At 52.4% G+C, this 19,654-nt stretch overlaps 10 protein-coding genes across 10 annotated transcripts; 2 read left to right on the forward strand and 8 right to left on the reverse strand.

Moving 5' to 3' along the window:
• Nucleotides 1-337: 337 nt before the first annotated feature.
• MYCFIDRAFT_191768 (uncharacterized protein) lies at nt 338-880 on the reverse strand (the record flags this gene model as incomplete). The annotated part of the gene is made up of 1 exon (XM_007922596.1): nt 338-880. The coding sequence occupies one exon, from the start codon at nt 878-880 to the stop codon at nt 338-340; it is 543 nt and encodes a 180-aa protein (XP_007920787.1).
• A 908-nt stretch (nt 881-1,788) lies between these two features.
• MYCFIDRAFT_125226 (uncharacterized protein) lies at nt 1,789-2,718 on the reverse strand (the record flags this gene model as incomplete). Its single annotated transcript, XM_007922597.1, has 3 exons — nt 1,789-2,024; nt 2,090-2,535; nt 2,597-2,718. The coding sequence occupies 3 exons, from the start codon at nt 2,716-2,718 to the stop codon at nt 1,789-1,791; spliced, it is 804 nt and encodes a 267-aa protein (XP_007920788.1).
• Nucleotides 2,719-2,936: 218 nt separating this feature from the next.
• On the reverse strand, nt 2,937-3,312 carry MYCFIDRAFT_28674 (uncharacterized protein; the record flags this gene model as incomplete). Its single annotated transcript, XM_007921689.1, has 2 exons — nt 2,937-3,065; nt 3,115-3,312. 2 exons carry the CDS (start codon nt 3,310-3,312, stop codon nt 2,937-2,939), a joined length of 327 nt encoding a protein of 108 aa, XP_007919880.1.
• Nucleotides 3,313-3,628: 316 nt separating this feature from the next.
• On the forward strand, nt 3,629-4,785 carry MYCFIDRAFT_126098 (uncharacterized protein; the record flags this gene model as incomplete). The annotated part of the gene is made up of 3 exons (XM_007922598.1): nt 3,629-3,711; nt 3,828-3,856; nt 3,905-4,785. 3 exons carry the CDS (start codon nt 3,629-3,631, stop codon nt 4,783-4,785), a joined length of 993 nt encoding a protein of 330 aa, XP_007920789.1.
• A 637-nt stretch (nt 4,786-5,422) lies between these two features.
• On the forward strand, nt 5,423-5,899 carry MYCFIDRAFT_191771 (uncharacterized protein; the record flags this gene model as incomplete). The annotated part of the gene is made up of 1 exon (XM_007922599.1): nt 5,423-5,899. One exon carries the CDS (start codon nt 5,423-5,425, stop codon nt 5,897-5,899), a length of 477 nt encoding a protein of 158 aa, XP_007920790.1.
• Nucleotides 5,900-6,135: 236 nt separating this feature from the next.
• MYCFIDRAFT_28867 (uncharacterized protein) lies at nt 6,136-8,092 on the reverse strand (the record flags this gene model as incomplete). Its single annotated transcript, XM_007921702.1, has 2 exons — nt 6,136-7,475; nt 7,528-8,092. The coding sequence occupies 2 exons, from the start codon at nt 8,090-8,092 to the stop codon at nt 6,136-6,138; spliced, it is 1,905 nt and encodes a 634-aa protein (XP_007919893.1).
• A 2,309-nt stretch (nt 8,093-10,401) lies between these two features.
• On the reverse strand, nt 10,402-11,457 carry MYCFIDRAFT_191773 (uncharacterized protein; the record flags this gene model as incomplete). The annotated part of the gene is made up of 1 exon (XM_007922600.1): nt 10,402-11,457. The coding sequence occupies one exon, from the start codon at nt 11,455-11,457 to the stop codon at nt 10,402-10,404; it is 1,056 nt and encodes a 351-aa protein (XP_007920791.1).
• A 422-nt stretch (nt 11,458-11,879) lies between these two features.
• MYCFIDRAFT_147956 (uncharacterized protein) lies at nt 11,880-16,287 on the reverse strand (the record flags this gene model as incomplete). The annotated part of the gene is made up of 1 exon (XM_007922601.1): nt 11,880-16,287. The coding sequence occupies one exon, from the start codon at nt 16,285-16,287 to the stop codon at nt 12,391-12,393; it is 3,897 nt and encodes a 1,298-aa protein (XP_007920792.1). The 3' UTR covers nt 11,880-12,390.
• A 385-nt stretch (nt 16,288-16,672) lies between these two features.
• Nucleotides 16,673-18,526, reverse strand: MYCFIDRAFT_97070 (uncharacterized protein; the record flags this gene model as incomplete). Its single annotated transcript, XM_007922602.2, has 4 exons — nt 16,673-17,443; nt 17,501-17,724; nt 17,878-18,095; nt 18,165-18,526. 4 exons carry the CDS (start codon nt 18,524-18,526, stop codon nt 16,673-16,675), a joined length of 1,575 nt encoding a protein of 524 aa, XP_007920793.1.
• A 401-nt stretch (nt 18,527-18,927) lies between these two features.
• On the reverse strand, nt 18,928-19,654 carry MYCFIDRAFT_209470 (uncharacterized protein). The gene has a single exon (XM_007922603.1). It carries the CDS (start codon nt 19,639-19,641, stop codon nt 19,132-19,134), a length of 510 nt encoding a protein of 169 aa, XP_007920794.1. The 5' UTR covers nt 19,642-19,654; the 3' UTR covers nt 18,928-19,131.

Genomic DNA, 19,654 nt, shown 5'->3' on the forward strand with positions numbered 1-19,654 from the left:
GGTACCGCAACACCAGTTCCTTGACAGCATTTATTGTTGTGGTGATCTCCAACGATGACACGCTTGATGTGTCCTCTGGAGGAGGACTTTCTTCCAGTTCAGGAAGTTGTTGGAAGTAGCCTTGCAGTATTCGGTCCGCTTCGGAAGCCTCGCTGTGTTTCTGATCGGGACTTCGTGACGTCTTCTAGTCGACATTCGAAGCAGGCTTTCCTTCTCGAGCATGCTGACTCGAGATATCTATCGGCGATGCTGCTGCAGAAGTCGGTGCCGGAGGCTGCATACATACGTATGGCAATAAGGAGAATATTTTCCGTGAACCCCAGACCTGCAACAAATCCTATTTTTGAAAGAATTGCACTACGTCTGCATTGAGGGCCACAATCTCCTTTTGCCGGTCTTGGTCTTCAACAGTGTCAAGAGAATGTTCGGGCTTTCCCGGTTCGAGATTTTTCCCGCTCACCGCTTTGAGAATGAGAATCCAGTCTGACTTCTGGTCTCTCCATGTACCATATGGAATTTCTTTGGAGGAGTCGCTTTCGAATATCGCAATAATCAAACAATGGAAGAGGTGGCGTTGTGCTTCGTCGGGCATTGCATCGATGATACATTCGGTGATGATTTGTTGATAGTAATTCAGTGGCAGCGCTCCGGTATTAGAGCCAGGGAAAGTAGCTGTTCCACCCGACGACATCGTCAATCTGCGAAACGCATCTTCGAGGTCAATTTTCGGTTTCTGGTCTTCCCCTCCTTTCTGTTTGTCATTTGCAGACGTGAGCTTTTCATCGACCAATTCCCGCTCCTTCCCGCCGACGGAGAGATTGTCCGTGGATGCCTTTGCAGGAGAGTCATGCTGTTCATCAGCTTGGGCGGATATGGGCATATTGGCGGACGCTGCCGACTGGTCGTTAACAACTGTGTCGTCGTGAGTGTGCCTTTCTATGTACGAAAGGTGCCGTATTGCTATGTTTCAGTGGGGATGGAGGCGGATGTTGTGCTTGGTGCAGATACTGGCAGCTCGAAGGCGAGCGTGTATTTGGAGAAGTTGAAGCTCCTTGTGGCCGCTCTCGAATCGGAATAGAGATCTCGTGAGAATAGTAAAGACCTGCGGTTGACTGCTTCCTCGGGAGCTCTGGCAGTGCAGTTGCATCCGGGGAAGTAGGCAGCTGCGTTTGGCACAGCGATGGCCTGGTAGGCTCGGATTGCATGAAGTAGCCAAAATATCCACCACTTGCTTGGCGCGATTCAATGATCAAAGGCGTGGTGACGGCTTCGTATGCTTCCTCTGTGAGTGCGCTAAGCTCCCAGGCTCGACCGCAGAGCTCGCACACGGTCGTAGAATGCAAGGTGCGGCGCACATGTGGAATGCATAGCGATGGAAGCACACAGCGTTCGATCAGGATCTGGTCCTCGCCTCCACAGATATAGTGGATGATGTCGATGAAGCACATGGTGTTGAGGCGCTCGCGTCGTCGCTGGAGGAGGAACTGTATTGGATTTATGCAGAATGATCGATGTCTAGTTGTCAGGTGCTTTTTTGAGATTTCAGTCGGTCGGTGTTACAGATTGCGGAAAGTAGTTGGGAGCATTCAAATCAAGCTTGAGCTTCTGCAAGTTAAGTTGTTTGGTGAATGTAGTACCACGCGAGCAGTAAGCAATCAGTGTAACGCCGAGCTCAACGACACAGAGCCTCGTCAGCAGCTTCCTCGAGTGAAGGCTGCATTCAGAAAGTGCAGGTTAATGTCTCCTTCACAGCATCCTCGAACGCTCTTGACTCGAGCTTTTCAACGATTACAGCTTTACGGCAGTGGCAGCTGCATGAGCAAAACTTGATCTGATAGCTCCAACATCAGTCATGACGTTGACCATGTTGAAGCCCTGTTCTACATATTTCTTGGCCTGTTCTCCACTACCAGTGAACATCGCTGTGTATTTGGCGGCCGCCTGGGTGGCAGCATGGATCTTCGAGATTGCATTTTCGAGCTCGGGAGCATAAACGCCAAGATTCTGGGGTGGGTGTCCGATACCTAGTGACGGATGCCAATACATATTAGCAAACGTGGATCTGCTATTCGATGGTCCTGAGACCTACTATTGCCTAGATCTACCGGTCCAACAAAGCACACGTCGATTCCCGGGACTGCAGCGATCTGGTCAATCTGTTCCAGCGCCGAGGCAGTCTCAATTTGTACTATCACTACGATACTGCTATTGGCTTCCTGGAAGTACTGCGACATGCTGACTTCTTTGGCGTTTGGAACTTGCTCGGCGAACTTTTCCATGGCAAATGGCGATCCCAGTCCTCGATTACCATCAGGTGGAAACTTGCTGAATTTGACAATGTTCCTGGCGTCTTCGACAGACCGGAGTAGAGGAATGATGATACCATGGGCACCAGCATCCAGAGCACGTTTGATCATCCAATGCTGACCGTCTGGTAGTCTCACGACAGGCGAAATACCACAGGCTGCTATGGCTGCGACCGACTCATGCATCTCAGCATCGCTGATGTTTCCATGTTCGGTGTCGACACAAATCCTGGAGCGCACCACTCAAAGGTCAGCGATTGTCTCAACCCAGATCAACAACGCTTGCGTACCAATCAATGCCAGGAGTGCGTGCTATCGCTCTGCTGAGATTCGCTCCTGGAAACATTTGCCATCCACCAAGACTGGTCCTGCCGCTCTTCAGGGCTTTCTGTAGTCTGTTTGCTGCCTGCATTGTGATTTGAGTGTTCCAGCGGTCATGGATGTGAAATGCGATAGGACGTGAAGTGTACATATAGGACCACCCACGTCGACGACTTGGCTGCACGTCTCTCCTCGTATACGGTAATCTTCTTGTTGCCGATTCCTGCCACAGCGAAGAGTTCATGGAGGGGCTCGGTAGTTCCATTCGGCAATAATGCGGCGGAGCACCAGGCAAGACTCTCGCCGCGTTCACAACTGCTCAACTTCGTCCATGACCTTTTCGAGCTGCTCTTCAGTAAAACGATGCTTGAGCTTACGCGCCGAGGCAGTCGTCTCGTCATGTTGTGTTCGGAGAGTGGCGGTACGATCAATGTGGACCTGCAGAGCCTTGAGCCAGAATCGACGGGAGCATTCCTACAACACTTACGACAGGAATATCCATCTCGTAGACTTTCTTCCACCGCCCGTTCTCCGGGGCCAAAATGTCGATTTCGCGGTAATCAAACTGCCTACGGTCCCATACTCGAGACATCACGCTCTTCACGGAGTGGCACAGCGAGCAGTGGTCATGAGTGAAAAGTGTCAGTCTCAGGGAGTGCTGGAAGAGCGCTCTCGTTGCCTGCATTGTTCCGTGCAATGAAGCGCAATTGTTTGTGGATGATATTGAGGTGTATGGTGTATGCATACATGCATGGGGTTGTGGATGACGCACGGCCGCTCGGCGCTGCGCTTAGCTTCTGCACGGTGGTTTCTAAAGTGTTCCAGAGATCTTCTTCGCATTCGATCAGGCCAATATATCCGGGGTTTCGTCAGTCACTTCACGCCCGCTGATCGCAGGCGAGGGGTGAAGTGGCTGACGCAACCCCGGATAGATCGCGCGCGATTTCACATGGAGGAGCAGTTACTTGCTCCCTGATCAGTCACCGCGTATCACAGAAATCATGGCCGAAACGCAAAAGTGTGTGCATAAAGGCTGCGAAAAGGTATTTACAGATCCGGACGAGGATTGTGTTTACCATCCAGGGTGAGTAGCGAGAATAGCGTCGTACATCCGGCGAGGCACCTTAATGTACATGCCTGGGCGCCGGCTAGGTCTAGCAGGTGAGAAGAAGCAAAATGGCTAACTGTATGCCCGAACAGGCCTCCAGAATTCCACGAAGGTCAGAAAGGTAGGTCTGCCTCTCAATCAGCACTTCTCCTCCATCCATACAAACAAGCTGATTACGAGACAGGATGGAAGTGCTGCAAGCCACGCGTACTCACCTTCGACGAGTTCATGAGCATTCCACCATGCACTACTGGCAAGCATAGCACCGTCGACGACCAGCCTGCTCTCGCTGAGAGACCTAAACAGACCGCCGAAGAGCTTGACGCCACGATCAAGGCTGCTGCTGCTCCCACACCCACCGCCAACGACTCGCTGCCGCCGCCTGTTGCAAGAGCTCCCGTTGCTGCGCAGACCCCGCGAGCTGCGACTCCTGCACCACCCGAAGATGAGGACGACGATCCAAGCATTCCTGTGCCCGATGGAGCCACTTGCAAAAGAAAGACGTGTGGAAAGTCGTATAAGGCAGGACAGAATAGAGATGACGAAGAATGCGTGCATCACCCCGGCGCGGCTCTGTTCCATGAGGGAAGCAAAGGCTGGACGTGCTGCAAACGCCGTGTGCTGGAATTTGACGAATTCATGAAGATTCAAGGATGCAAGACCAAGTCACGACATCTATTCGTTGGGAAGAAAAAGGATCAAGAGTCCGAGGAAGAGCTCAAAGATGTCCGCAATGATTTCTATCAGACGGCAACCACTGTCATTGCCTCGCTATATCTCAAGAAGATCGACAAGGATCGGTCCAGGGTAGAATTCAGTGACGATGGGACCAGGGTGAACCTTGACTTGCATACGAGTGACAAGAAGCATTATGCGTCGGAAATGGAACTGTTCGGGCCCATCAAATCTGGCGAGAGCAAGTTCAAGATTATGGGTACAAAGCTGGAGCTTACACTGGCCAAGGCGGACGGCCGAGGATGGGCTGTATTACGAGCGGACGACCCGCACACAGGAGAGATTATTCAGGCTGGGCGGGCGGGCCGCGTGTGAGTAGCGAGCGACATGGTTAGGGACATAGAAAGAGCATGATGAGTTGGCATTAGCGAAGGCGTTCTGTGGAGAGGTGACTAAGGAAGCCGCGAGAATGGCTCTTCCTTTGCATAGTGTTACAAGTCGAATATCGACACCGACATGACTTGCTGAGTATGGGCTGGCTGCGGGATCGAGATGGAACCGAGACGGCAACAAAGGCTCTCTCGCCTCGAATTGATCGATTTTAGAGACCACAACCAAAGAACAGGCCGAAATCAGACAAATCTGAACATGATCTTCCCATGTACTACAGATCCTCGATCATTCGACCCAAACTCAAGCATCTACAGATCCCTGGAGACGTACAACAGCAAAAAGAATCCCTTTGTGTCGAGCTTTCTTGCCAAGAATGCTCTTTGATCCCAACCAGCGCCAAGCCTTCTCAAGAACAATATGAACAATATCAGCTCCACCACGCTTTCATGGTCCAGCTACCATACGCTTGCAGAACATCCCTACCACCATCTTTATCCCTCCCCGACACATTAAAGTCCCTCCCTCAGCTCCCCAAAAACTCCCACCTCAATCCTTCCCCTCCCAAGAGGAAGAGAAAAGAAAAGAAAAAAAAACCCCACCCCCCAATCCCTCACCAATCATGAAACTCCTCACCCTCCTCACCCTCCTAATCGGCACCCTGTTCGTCTCCGCCGACAACAGTTCCACCTGCCGCGCCAAACACCCCATCGCATGGCAAGCCATCAACCGCTTCTGCGCCATCACCAACATGCAGATCCCCTCGACCTACGCAAAACAAGGCTTCTCGACGGGCGGCGCCTCCGTGTGGATCGACGGTTCCATCCTCAACGCCTGTCGCCCTGCCCAATGGGTCCCGAAAATCTACTGTCACAAACAGTTCTATGCCATGTGCGCGCAATCCAAGAGTCACGCGTTTTACGGCAGGGCCAATTGTCAGACGTGGAGGATTAAGTATAAGGCTGCTGCTCCTAAGCCGGCGAAACCGAAGCCGAAGAAGACGAATTGGCTGGGGCAGGAGGGGATGAGTAATCCTTTTTATACTAAGAGGGATGTTGTTGAGATGGGGCCGGAGCCGACGGGGGAGGTGGAGATTTGATTTGATTTGAGGACGATGATGGGGAAGTGAAGGTGTAGATATAGTAGAGAGAGAGAGAGAGAGAAACTTTTTGAAGATTTCAGTTAACGAGTGCAATGAAGAGAGATTTAAAACAATCATTTGCCTTGCGGGTTTATCAAATTGCCACGTGTCTAATGCGAGCAAAGTACTTTTTTCCGTCCATTGAGTTGCTCGACTCAGATCGACAAACCAACTCGTTTTAATCATGTCCGGCTCTAATTATGTCCGGTGTTCAGCGTCGTCTTGATACCTTCCGACTCCCGTTCCTTTTCTCGCTCATCATACTTCAACTCCTCCTCGTCCTTAAACTTATCTCTCGATCTCATGCCGGGAGATGCAGCTTTTGAGCTGCTGATGCCGCTACTCTTCTGGCTCTCCTGTCCCTCGCCATCGCCATCCTGATCACGCTTTTCTCGGCGCTCTCGAGCCATGCGTACTTCAGGTCTTTCCGGCTGTCCTCCCATCGAACAAAGCACCACGTCCGAGTCTGCAGTGGGCGAATCTAGAATCATCAATTCGTGCTCCGTGAAGATTCGTGGTAGGATGACCCATCGGAGAGGAATCAAAGCTGTGATGATGACGGGGAAACCAATCGCAGCGATAGTCTGTGAAATCGCCACGCTGGAGAGGACGCCGAAGAGCTGGAAGAATGTGAAGAGGAGGATTCTTCGTCTCTGGAGAGTATTGCGAGGGTCGTTTGGATCGATGAATCGCTTTTCCTTGAGACAGTAGAGGAGATTCTGGGTAATGTTGAATCCGGGAATGCCGCTCCAGCCGACAACGAAGAACACGCCACCGAAGAGTCCGAGTGGCATTGTGTGCAGGACGGTCAATAGTGGACCCGTCATGCAGCCTGTTAGAGCAAGACACATGAGGAAATGCGACACTCGCTGCTCGCGAACTTGCACTGCCTCAATCTTCTTATGATTCCGATTGAGCCATTGGTCGTCGTCCGGGGCATCGTCTTTCTTCTCCTTGGTTACCGTGAGCACATCCGTGTACTCTACCAACGAGTCGGTATGCACAGGCGCCTGCGGGACCAGGCCATTTGGTAATGGAATTCCGATAATGCCTGCGGCGAATGAGGTGCAACCAAGAAGGAAGAAGTCCCAGTGGAAGCCTGCTGGCTTCTTCAGGGGGAATTGCTTGGCTTGAGCTGTGAGGGAGCTGACGTTGTGATCGTAGTAGAAAAGTAGTGTGAGCAAGATGCCAATGGGCAGTGCGACAAACACCCACTTCACTGGCAAATTCCAAAATTCGATCAACCACGGTCGGTCAATGGTGGGATAGAAAGCTCGAGTGTGTGGGATTCGCGGTAGGCCAGCGTCCTTGATGCGACCAGGGATGTGTGAGAATCCCGTCCAAAATATCGTGGCGATGGGATAAGCATAGTCTGCGAGGAGCTTGCGGTAGTATGGCTTGAAGAGAATCGTATCGCCCATGTTCTCGAGCCAGTAGACAGTGGCCCAGAAGCATAAAGCGATGATGATACCGAGGTAGCCGGCAGCCAGATTCGATTGATCAAAATTAGCGACTAGTTCTTCAACTCCCTTGACTGTGGGGAAGGAGTCAGCCAGGCTCCCGAACTGCGCAGTATTGCCACTCACTCATGTAAATGATGGACACGTAGGTGCCGAAAGAATTACTCGAAAAGTCTGTGATGTAGCGCATGTAGTCACACCAGTTGAAAATGGAAGACATCCAATGCGTGATTGCAGCCCAGATTGCGACCCAGGCCAGGAATTCTGGATACAGCTCTCGAATGCCCTGATGCACGCAGATGTCGAAGATGGTGTAGTTGAAGAGCGAGATCAGACCGGTGATTCCGACGACCGTCAAAGGCTGACACGAGAGCAGACTGAACACCAAGGCGGCCAAGGCAGAGGAGAAGAGGGCCTCGTTGATGCCGAAGAAGCCGTCGGTGCGTCTCATCATATCCAACTCGAATGCCAGCGCAGGCAGGAGATTGACGAAGAAGATCCGAACGGTACCGGCCATTGTTCGATAGTTGAAGCCATCCGTTATGTCACTCCAGTAGAATGGAAGTCGTCGCCGGACATCCCAATACATGCCTCGAAACGGGCGCAGGGTGCGGTAGCTCTTCCATCCCTTCAGACCATCCCACGAGTACGGGTCGTTGGCAAAGGAGCTTTCGTGTTCATCGGAGGCCATGGTGTCGTTACAGCACGTCTAGGTGTATCGCGAACAAGTCGGAAGTCGTAAGTCGTCAGCAGGAACGGCGGTCACGTCGTTAGAAGAGGCGGGATTGTTGAGCAAGAGGGATGGTAAACAATCGCTCCGTCGAACGGGAAGAAAGACGTGTAGTCGTAGATGTCGCTGCGGTGTGCGCCCATGTGATATAGCATTTTCTCCACTGCATCAAACATGCACAGCGGGAGCGATGCCAGACGCTTGAGTGGATGATGGCTGGTGCGGGCAGGGTTCAAAGGAAAACAGATTTGCCAAGACATCGCCGTCCAGCATTAGGTAAAATGTAAACTCCTCTCTCCAAAGGGTGCATCAAACTTCACAACGAAAGATTATGGAGAAATGCAGCATTCTTCTCCCTCTCGCTCTCCCCAATGTCGAACATCCCCGATGAATGTGGATCTGAGCTGCTGCACCGTGCACCGTGCCTGTGCCTGTGCCTGTGACCGATGCAAGGGCTGAGCCGAATCTGCTGCCCGGGCAGAGCCTCGTGAACCAACATCATGTGCTATCGTCATTGGCTGCGGAAGCGAACGATGAGTGAATGTTCGCGCGAAGATTCGTTCTTTTTGTCCTTGGCAACAACGTGGTGCGTCTCACACGAGGCTTGGTATGATGTTCCATGTACAGATCTCTCGTCGCGAAGCTCTTGCCTGTAGGTTGATTGTATCGCCGCCGGTAGAATATGCAAGAGCTGTTGCATGCTGGCATCACAGTAGATGTGTTAGAATAAGCCACTTGGTATCTTGGCTACGACCGGGTCTCGATGAGTAGAGGAGAAGAGTTTTGCGATCAAGCTTCAAAAGCAGGCGGCAAGGTTGTTGAAGATAGTGCTTTCACTTCGGATGAGAGACTCGCCTTGGTCGCAACAATGGTCATTGTCACAAAGATAAGCTGGTCAGGCAACAGCCTAACAACACGGCAGTTTCAATGCTGACTCTTCTCACTCCTCTCGAATTCCACGCCACTCTTCTCCGAATTCCAGCCTGCTGGCCGACAACGCGATGAAAAAACAAAAAAGTTGAAGAGAGCCGTCAGATCAGGGATCATGGTCAGCGGCAAGGTCAGAGGTCGCAGACGGCGGTGGGAGTACGTACTGAAGAGCTGATTGTCGCTCTCGCCAGAGGCGTATTCGTTGTACAGATAGGCCGCTCCATGCCGCCGTCGGCTTATCACAATCTTGCTGACGAAGGCGCGAATTTGTTTAAATAACGACACGGTGGCTTCAAGACGGGAAGGGACGGGAGGGCCTACTTGGAGTTGTTTACATTTGAGAAGTAGTGGGACGCCGACGCGCAGCAACAGCTTGTTGACAGGTGAGCGTAGATGCTGCTGAGATTGAGTCACGACTTCAACCCGTCTTGTGGAACGCTGAGGAGTCGACTCGAATTCCTGATGAAAGAATTGCGGTAGTGGAAAAATGCCAAGGCTGGCATGTGAAAGCTGAAGGTTGCGCAAACTCTTCGGCCAAGACTTGCCCAAAATCCGAAAAAAAAACTTTGAGAAGTTTGCTGGAGGATACCTTTGTTCATAGCATGCCCAGCAAACCTACCTCCGCTCAGATATCTCATTGCGTACAGACATCCCAAGTTCATATTTCTCATTCAATCCACACGCCAGCGCTTGGTCTAGCCTCGGCAGAAGCTGGCTGGTCTCGTACATGTCTTCACTCACAAGTCTTCGAACCGCAATGGCAGCCGCCATGATCTGACCTTACAGAGCTTTCGATCAATCTATAACTCGTATTTTCTATACACAAAACTCCCATTAACCCGACTCAACCTCCCCTCACGCGAACCAGCAATTTCCATTCGTTCGCAACGACGCCATACCGTCATTCCACAAGGCGAGCAAGTTCAAGCTCACCTTCACCACACTTCGTGCACCATACTCCGGCCGACAGACTCTCGCCTTTTATCCCCACCATCCGTCATCGACACTCAATTCCATGCACCCCTTCCTTCCCCTACTCTCGAACTCAAGCAACCAACTCTCAGGATTGAGCTCCATATCAACCCACTGGCTCTCACCAGCATGGTAAGTCACCCCTGCACCGCTCCAGTAACCTATATAGCTGACAAAAACTCTCTCCAAGGCTTGCGAGGAGCAGACCGAGTTGCTGGGAAAAAAAAAAAAATTCCAGCCCGCGATCCAGAAGCTGATCAGATCCTTCAAGCACTGATCTCTGCCCAAGACTTGCTCGAGCAGGAAGTCTGTGTTGACGAAGAAGCGGATGAGATCGGCAACTGAATTAATTGATTCGTTCTGCATGATCATTCCGGTGGCATATTGTTCCATAGGTGGTCGAAAAATGCATCGGCCGACTGCTGCTGCGTTGCGATCCCGGAGCATTGCGAAGTTGGTGTATGCTGAAAAGGCGGCGGAAGACGCTCTCGCTCAACACCTTGCGCTTGTCCCAGAAAAGCTGGTGTCATGTTGCTGACATCCCACCAAGACGAGAAGTCTCCAGCGCTTGAGTTGAGAACAGTCGGCGCACGGCTGTTTGCGAGAAGGAGTGCAAGGTCGTCGAAGGGGCCAATATATGGTTGTGGTACCTCGTATCTGCTTTCAAACTGGTTGCCGCCTGGTGAGGGTAGGAAGGAGGCTATTGTCTGCCGTCTGCTGAGGCCTGAGGCGTCAATGATTCGATCTGTCCACCAATCCTCATCGTCCTGCATTTCCGTCCAGTTGAATGATGTTTGCTCGGGCGGAGCAGACGTGATGAAACCGGTCGGAGGTGTTGCTACCTGTTGCGGCAGCGTTGATGGCTGCGCGCGCAGATGATCATCCAGCCTCCAGGTGTCGACCTGGTAAGGCGCAAGAGCCTCCAGTTGACGTGAGGATCTCGAGTCGTGTTTGGCGTCAATGGCAACCCGCTGACCCAGCTCCGCGCTTAACGCAGAGTGGACGTCGGTCGATGATGATTGCTCTGAGTCGTGGGGAATGTCTCCGGATACTCCATTATTGTCAGCCACTGCTGACCGTAGAGATAGCTTCGATTGCTTCGGACTGCTTTTCTTGACGGAACTGCCCTTTCCTTTGCGATCGATACCAGCAGGAACCGGGGCAAGGATACTTTCGAAGCCACCCTCCTTCTTCAGCCGCTTCCTGGCCGGGAAACCTTCACAGAAAAGACCTTTCTCTCGACAGGTTCGACAGTTTCTTTCGCCCGAGCATTTTATCTTCTTTCGTCGACAAGTCAAGCATGCTGCTCGGACTCTTCCCGATAGATTCTCCTTGTGTGATGGGTCGGATATAAATCGATAGACCCTTTCGTCTGCGGATGTCGGCGATGGTTTATCGGACATGGAACTGTGAGCCAAGTGCATGGATGTCAAGGTGCTGGCTTGAAGTTTGTACTGGTTCAGATTACTGTTTGCGTAGTGAGAAAGGAAGAGATGTCGTTAGAAGGAAGTCCAATAATGAATGTGTTCACACTTTTGCTTCAGCGTCAACAGTAGGTCGTTTGGGCCATGGACCCCCGCTCGAGACCATAAGCGCCACCTGAGCATGGCATCGGCGTGTATTAGTGAAAGCTTTGACGAGCCGGGAACCAGAGAGAGGTCGACATGCTGACCAAATTGGTGTCCAATAGAAGAACCAGGTTTTTGAGGCTCTTCGGCCAAAAATGAGAGCTCGCCCAGGTTGCCGAACTTTTACGACAAGATCATGAGTTCTGCCGCTCCGTGCAGAGACGCCCCCGGAACGAATGAGCGTGTCTCCCAATGTCAGACGGCTAAGCTCATGCAATAAGTGTTGATCGCAGGACTGAATGAATGCCTGTAAGTTAGAATATCTGTCGATCTTCGAGCTGATTTGGAGAAAGATCGTGTGTCGGCAATTACCTCTTCTGTAGGAATTGCCGCAATTGCCTTGCTCACCTCATCGGCGCTGCCATACCAATGATCCATCCATGTAGGCCAAGAAACTGATCAACGTTAACGACAACTCCGAAAAGCACGCCATCGCCCATCTTCTGCTCTCCTCGTCCTTGCTTCCCCCGCTAACTACCACCTGCGACGTGCTTCCAACGCCACCCTGCTCCGACGTCAGATTCCCGACGACATCTCAAATCGATCAAAACGAAGCTGGGTCTCTGTCGATACATGTGGCGGGTCGCATGGCTGGCATGGTCAGACACCGATCACGTAGTCCTGGAAATTCGAAAAAATGACATCAAGAGCTGGGACTTAGCATGGGTGCAAGACGCCCAGACACGGAGTCCACAGCGGCCGGCGTTTCTCATACTATCAGTTCATCGTTTACTCGTTCTGTTCAGCATCAACCTGTGCAGCCCTCTTTCGACCGCTGGTCTTTGACTTGCGTTTCGTCTTCTTCTTGCTCGGCTCGGCGAAGTCGCTCTCGTCGTCTGCTGATGTAGCAGTCTGTTCCGGAGCCTTAGCTTTGCGTCTCTTCTGGCCTTGGGCTGCTGCACTTCGCGCTGTCGGCGCATCGGCATCACCCTCAGCGACCGGCTTGTCCGCCTCATCGTCGTCCGCCTCGGGCACTGTTCCACTCTTCTTCACCTTCGCTCTCTGCGCCATCTTTCCCAGCGCATTTCCCATCCTCTTGCTTGCTTGATTTCTCTTCCTAGGTGCGAACGCTTCACCTTTCTCATTCCTTCCGGCGGCCCCGATACCTACGCCGCCATCGAAGAAAGCGGTGATGTTGGATTGTGTCCCCTCGTCCAATCTTCGATTCATGTCCTTGATGACTGGCACGAGAACCTCATCTGTTCGCTCCTGCGTCCACCCGATTGTTGCCATCAAGAATGATCGTAGAGCGTCGAGGTCTGGAACGCCGAACTGGAAGGCTTCAGGATTAGAATCAACCTCTGGTTTCAAATAAGCCATCGCAACACGGGCGTCCGGAAACGAAGGGGGCAAGAAAAGCTTTTTTGCATTCTTTCGGAATTTTCGTCGAAAGGGATGTTCCTGATCCGCAGATTTCGGTATGACTGCCGTTTGGACGCCGGTCCACCACTGCTTGAAGGCTTCAAGGTCGGGAAACTCGGAAATAATCTCCAAAGCAGTGACGGCTCCGACGCCATGAAGCCCTTCAGTATAGTCCGAGCCCAAAAGTTGTGCAATCGATATCAGCTTCTCTCTGGTGAGATCAAATTCCTTCTCCAGGTCTGAAGTGAGATAGCATTCGACGAATTTTGCTTGGTTGAACATGTTCTTGTAAACTCTCGTTCCACCGAAGAGAAAGCAGTCAGAGTCATCGGTCACGATTCCATCAACAAGTCCCAGATGCACAAGCTCGGCGCATTGGGCTTCAGCTTCCATCGGTGCGGTGATGTATGGAAGGCCAAAGAGCCGTAGAAGAGCTTGACATTCCTGAATCATGGTTTGAGTGACCTCGTCTGCGTCACGACGGTCTTTCTTCTGTTGATTGCGCAGCTGCTTGAGCTCTTTCTCGTAGTCGGCAATATTTTGAGCCTGAGACTTGTTATTAAGAGTGCTAGCGAAGCGGGCATGCTCTTCCGCTTCGATGGTCAGATTACGCAGCATTTCTGCTTCTTCCGGATCGGAGAAGTCATCAAAGTCTTCGTCCTCGGGAATCGTCTCTTGAGCCACCAGGCCCGAAGTGTGATGAGATGGCACATCATCTTCTTCGTCCGCGTCGCCAAGATCATCTACATTAGATGTCTCAGGGATGCTGACGTCTTCGAACTCTGGTTCTGCCGATGGTGAACGAGCTTGAGCCTCGATACCTTTTGGCCGATTACTTTCAGTCTGTTCGGCAGCAAGATTACTAGACGGTGCAGGTCTGAGACTCTCATGTTCCTCGCGATCGCTGTCGCTCCACTCGATCATCTCTTCGTCTGACTCTTCGCGCTCGGTGGGTGGCGCTTTTTGGGGTTGTTTGGTGCTTGCTGGGTTTGGTGCTGGCCGTTTCCCAAGATCCGCAGACTCTCGAGGGTTTGAAGCGCTTGATGCGGTCTGCTCCAATTGAGGAGGGTCGGCTCGCACCTCGTCAGCCATGTTCCCCATGTTGACATCTTGTTTGTCATTCGAAACAGCATCCTTGTCCAATGGGTCAAGATCGATAATTTCGCCTTGCTTCGGGACATTCATCTCGTCCTCCTCATCAGCATCAAGATCAATGACTTCCCCGGTATCACCCCTTCTTATCGTTGGTGCATCTCGCTCCTCGAACATGAATTGCTTGTTGAATTCTCTTGCCCGTTGTCGATCTTCAAGCTCAAGATCCCGCTGAGCTTTCATATCCTTCTCTACATCACCCGAAAACCAAGGAGGAAGAGGTCCAGCAGCTTTCTTTTCCTTGTGGGCCAAAGCCGGATTTTCAAATCCACCAGCCGCCTCTTCTTTCCGTTCCTGCATTTTCTTCTTTCCGAGCAGCGAAGTTCCAAGGTCTAGCTTCTCAAATGGCAGTGGTCCACTAAAGCCAGCTTTCTTGGCAATGTCGCTGGCAGTCGCTTCTTTTGCAGGTGGCGGAGCTGGTTTCTGAGGGCGAGACGGACTAGTCTTGCGCTTATTCTTGCGGCTTTCGGCGAGTGCAGCTTGGAAGTCCATGCTGTCGTCTTCGTCGCTGCTGTCCGACTTCTGTGTAGGTACGCCGAACGAGGTGACTTCTCTACTCTCGGGAGCGGTGTTGTAGGCACGTTTGTTAATAATGCTTGCAATGTCTCTGCCACTGCCTTTGGGAATTGGTCTAGCCTCAGCAGCGGCAGTCTGCTTGAACACTTCTAGCATATCATCGTCTTCCGACTCTTGATCAGCTTCATTGGTCTGAACGCGGTCATCATCACCATTCTTCTCAAGTGACATGGCAATGGCTCTCTGCAGCTCTTCGTCTTCAGAACCCTGCTGTTCGTCCTCTCCGAAGAGCTTGGCATCGACCTCCTCCCATGCATCGGCTTCCTCAGCTTCTTCCTCACTGCTACTTTGTACAAACAGCTCGTTCCGTGGTTGCGCAGGTTTGCGTCTGGGTCTGCGCCGCCCACCGCCTCTCCTCGATTGATAGACTGCTCGACGCTGCTTTGAAAGTTCATCCATCATTTGCTGATGCCGTGGCTTCGGCTTCGGTAAGCGATTCAGTCCTTCAATAGGAACATCTTCGAACTCGTCATCTTCTTCCCAATCATCATCCTCAGTCTTGATTCGTGGTGCAGGCCGATCGAGATCGATGGGCTTTTCCTCCTTGCCCTCGTCACTGATCACACCAAGAGCCCATCCGCCCTCAACGCCGTCATTTTTGACAAGGACGTACTCTCTGCTTTTCTCGCCAGCTATTCTACCACCTCCAAACTCGATGCCATCATAGTTCTCGAGATTCATGAGTCGCTGAGTCAGCTCATTGCGCTCGGCAACACGCTCAATCTGGAACCTAGAGAAAGCCATGCGATCTGGGAACATGGTGTCCAACTGCTCCTTTGAGTAGCCCATACGCAGACGGCTGCGCAGCCTGGCAGCATTCAATATGTTGTAACGGTCCGACGCAGGAAGAGACATGAAGAACGGACTATCATAGTCTATCTTGGAGAAGTCGTATACGTTGATATCTTCGCCTGTATCAAACTGTCTGGCGTAGGCTTGCAGTTCCTCGAGAGACATGACACGAGGATCATTTGGGCCGCCCATTTCGCTCACTGACACGTCCAAGTCTGGCAGATGGTATGCATCCTTCTTGCGGAATTTACGGTTCTGCTGGCGTTCTTGCTGGGTCATCTGCAACTCGTCGACGTAGACCAAGCCCTCGTCTGGCACGACCTCTTCCTCCTGCTGCGCTGTGCCTTGTCCGCGCTCTTGCTCCGCCTTTCGCCGCGCCTCTTCTGCTTCAGCGGCATGCTGCATCTGCTTGGCCAGGATCTTGGCTGCCGTCTGGGCGGCATCTTCACGCCTGCCTTCTCGTCGCGCTTTGCGAGCTCGTATCGTTTGTCTCTTGAGCGCTGGCGCGCCGCCATCGAACACGAAGACTGGCTTGATACCGAAGAAGAGCAATTTGCAGATGCGCCGAAAGAATCCAACGACATGACTGTTACGTAGCGCATTTCCTTCTTTATCGCGCACGGCTTTGAGGAATTGGTAGATCCAGATACTGGCATCCACGGCCAGTCGTTTCCGATTCAGCGTCTCGATCTTGATGGGCCGCGCACAGGGCTGCAGGATCTGCCACAGGCCTGTGACACCCATTGTAGAAGTTAGCGAGCAATATCATTGCCGCTGTGTATTAGTTGAGACGGGTTGAGGTTGAAGAGTACTGTGGATTGCAGGCCGTCTAGGCTTCCAGACGCTTAGATGAGGTCATCAACGCGAAAGCCTCAGGCGAGCATGTGACTTGGGGCGTGGATCTAACATTCAGGATAATACTGCAGACAAAAGCCGGAACTGAAAATCACATTTAACGACTAGCTACAATCTGAATTGGCATGTGCTCAAGGTGCTGCAAGTCAGTAGCTAACCAACGTCACTTGTGTGCGCTTGGTGACGTGCCTTTGCTTCGGATTGGTAATGGAATGTCCTTGCCTGCTCCTGCTCCTGCGACGTGTTCTTCCTTCAGGCCAGCGTCATCAGCATCCTATGCTGGAGGTGGTGGAGGTGGAATGTCGCTGGGTGGTGGCGGAGGAACGTCAGCTGGGGGCGGAGGTGGTGGCGCATCGTAGCCGCCATGCTGCTGTTGCTGCCATGGTGCTGGTTGCTGTTGCCACGGCGCCTGTTGCTGCTGAGGCTGCTGCCAAGGAGCTCCACCTCCACCACCTCCACCACCTCTAGCCCATGGTGCCGGTCCACCAGCAGGACCAGTTGGCGGGCCTCCATTATAGCCTCCGCCGTAGCCATCGTCGCGGCTCTGTCGCGGCCAAGGAGCTGGGCCACCGCCTGGCTCTGCACGTTGCTGCCACGGAGCAGGAGCGCCGGTTGGTCCGCGTTGCCATGGGGCCGCCGGTCGTGCGCCACCGTTGGCGTCTGCTTCGGGGTTTCCACCGTCCCAGCCGATCTGTCTAGATGCATTTGAGGTGTCGCCTCCGCCTCCGCCGATCTCGTTCATGAGCTTCTCGTAGTCGTTGTCGAGGGCGTTTTCTGGACCGCGACGAGGTGGCATGTTACGCCAATCGCTACCTCTCTGGCGATCCGGACAGTCGCGAGCCATATGACCAGCATTGCCACAGACACGACAAATAATGTTGGCAGTGTAATTGCGCTGCTGTGGGCAGTCGTACTTGCGGTGTCCAATTTCTCCGCAGTTTTGGCAGGCCTGGTTTTCGTCGTCACGAAGGGTACCGTTGAGGGCAGCTAGCTCACGAAGCTGGTTGCGCTTGAGCTCGTTTTGTCCTTCAGGAATGGAGGCAGCCTGTTCTGTGTTAGCGTTGCAGACCAAGACCAAGCGTGGGATCATGATTGCACTTACCGTCTCAATGACATTGTGAATAAGCTCCTTGGCCTTGTTGACCTTCTCCTCGGTGTCTGCCATAATCAAACAATGAAGATCCTCATCCTGATTGCTAGCGTGAGCAGCGTCAGATTTGCCCTTTCCTTCCTTCACCGATCCTTTTCCACGAATAGCGATCTTGGCACCAGACTGTGTTTCCATCTTCTTGAGCGTGTTACCACGAGGACCAATAAGTAAACCGACTGTTAGTAGAAGAAGCTAAGTGTTAGTCATTGTTTCTTTGGACAGTGCAGTGAGTTAGTGCAAAGGGGTTAGTACGACTTTTGATCGTCGCGAACATAGTGTGCAGAATGAATGCAGAGCAAAAGAGTGGGTTAGCGGGTTAAAAAGCATACTGAAGTTAATCTCCGGATAATCGTTGACCGGCACGTAGACCTTCTCCTGGGTCTTGGTAGGTCTCCTGTAGTCAGAGGGCGGGTGGTAGCTGGGAATGATTTTCATCGCCTTCTCGATCAATTTGTGTCGCTCATCTTCCAATCTTTTGCGGTAGCGGTACTCGCGAGTGTTCACACGTCGACCGAAGTTATCGTACTGTGGAGGAGGAGAGGGAGATCTAGAGCAGGAGTTAGTATCTCAATGGTCAATGATCAAGGGACCTATGGTGACTCTGGGGAGGACTCACCTGTCGCCATCAGCAGGGACAACATCGTTGATCCTGAGCTTCTGGCTAATCTCCTCGATTCGCAAGTGGGTAACGTAGGCATCCAGCTGTTCAGCGGTCATAGGCGCAGTGATAGCGGTCGGCAGATTCATCAGACCAGCGGCCTTGTTATCAGCTGCGTCGCCCCATCGATTGCGCTTGCGGCGCTTCTTAGTGCCATCTGGGTTCAGTTCTGGTTCTTTGCGCTCTGGGCTACGGCCACGCTTCATGTCGCGCGGCGGTTCATTAGTGGCAGGACCATCGTCATCGCCACCGAATCGTCGCCGTGGACCAAGCGGAATGGTGTTCGCACCAGTCTGACCAAGATTCTGTCTCCACGACATCGTCGCTCCTCGTGGATCGGGTGGGTGTTGAGAAGGAGCAGGAGAAGACTGCGACGCGCGAGAAGTGGAATTGCTCGGTCAAATCGGCCCGAGAAGCTTTGACAATTTGACACGTGACTGAATTCCATCCCCTGACCTGACCAAACCAAACCCAACCAACTCTGACTACGACATACCGGACTACATATGATCGCTTGACACATATCTTAGCGCCTGGCGGACCGAGCGACAGACCTAGAGCTCCGCGTTCAGAACGGACACGTTATGGTTGACTTCTACAAAGGAGTTCCAGCACAAATTCAATCTTAGCAGTTGCAGGCTCAGGAGAAGCAAAAACTCAGGGAAACGGCGCCGGCGGACAGGAGAGGACAGGACACCTGAGTATCAGGTTCAGGGAGTTTGGGAACCTTTGTGTGAGATTCTCGGTGTACCTGTTCTTGAAAGGGAATTCCTGAGGATCAATCAATGATGCGTATCAATTTCTCGCTGCGCATCGGGTACTGCAATCTGGTGGATGACTTCCAGGAAAATGACACCAGTACCAATCACCACAGCTGTATCATATCATAGCATAGCACCGTGATCAAGAAGGCATATGATAATCCTCAAACCCCAACCCTCATCAAAACCTTCTTCCCCTCCTCCCTCCAAGCAACAGCCTCCCACCCCATCTTCTTCAAAACCCCATACATCCTCCCAAACCTCTCGGGATAAGTACAAACCGTAACCTCCCTCTCTCCGAGCTCATCGCGAACAAAGTCAAACATCCTCCGCATAAGCAAAGCAAAGATGCCCTTTCCCCGACTCTCAGGTTCCACAGCCGCGATCCAGATATGAGGCAAAGAATATCCGATTTCGGGCGCTGTGCGCGGGTGTAGGAATAGGAGGCCTACAGGGGTTTGAGGGGAGTTACTATGCGTGGCGTAGAGGAGGATGGAGCCCGGCTGTTGGAGGTAAGACCGCCAGGTTTCTAGGTTGTGGGAGGGGCGATGCGAGTCGGTTGGTGAGGAGAAGACTTTTTGGGATAGGGTGAAGAGGGGGATGAGGGTTTCGTCTGTTAGGTTTTTGGATGTGATTGTGTTGATGGTGATGTTTGGAGGGGGTTGGGTTGGCATTTTCAAGGTTCTT

The sequence above is a fragment of the Pseudocercospora fijiensis genome (assembly GCF_000340215.1).
Source record: "Pseudocercospora fijiensis CIRAD86 unplaced genomic scaffold MYCFIscaffold_1, whole genome shotgun sequence".
NCBI classification, from domain to species: Eukaryota; Fungi; Ascomycota; class Dothideomycetes; order Mycosphaerellales; family Mycosphaerellaceae; genus Pseudocercospora; species Pseudocercospora fijiensis.

Bases quoted from the DNA above. Each gene is read 5' to 3' on its own strand.
- MYCFIDRAFT_209470 (XM_007922603.1), bottom strand. From the start codon at position 19,641: ATGCCAACCCAACCCCCTCCAAACATCACCATCAACACAATCACATCC.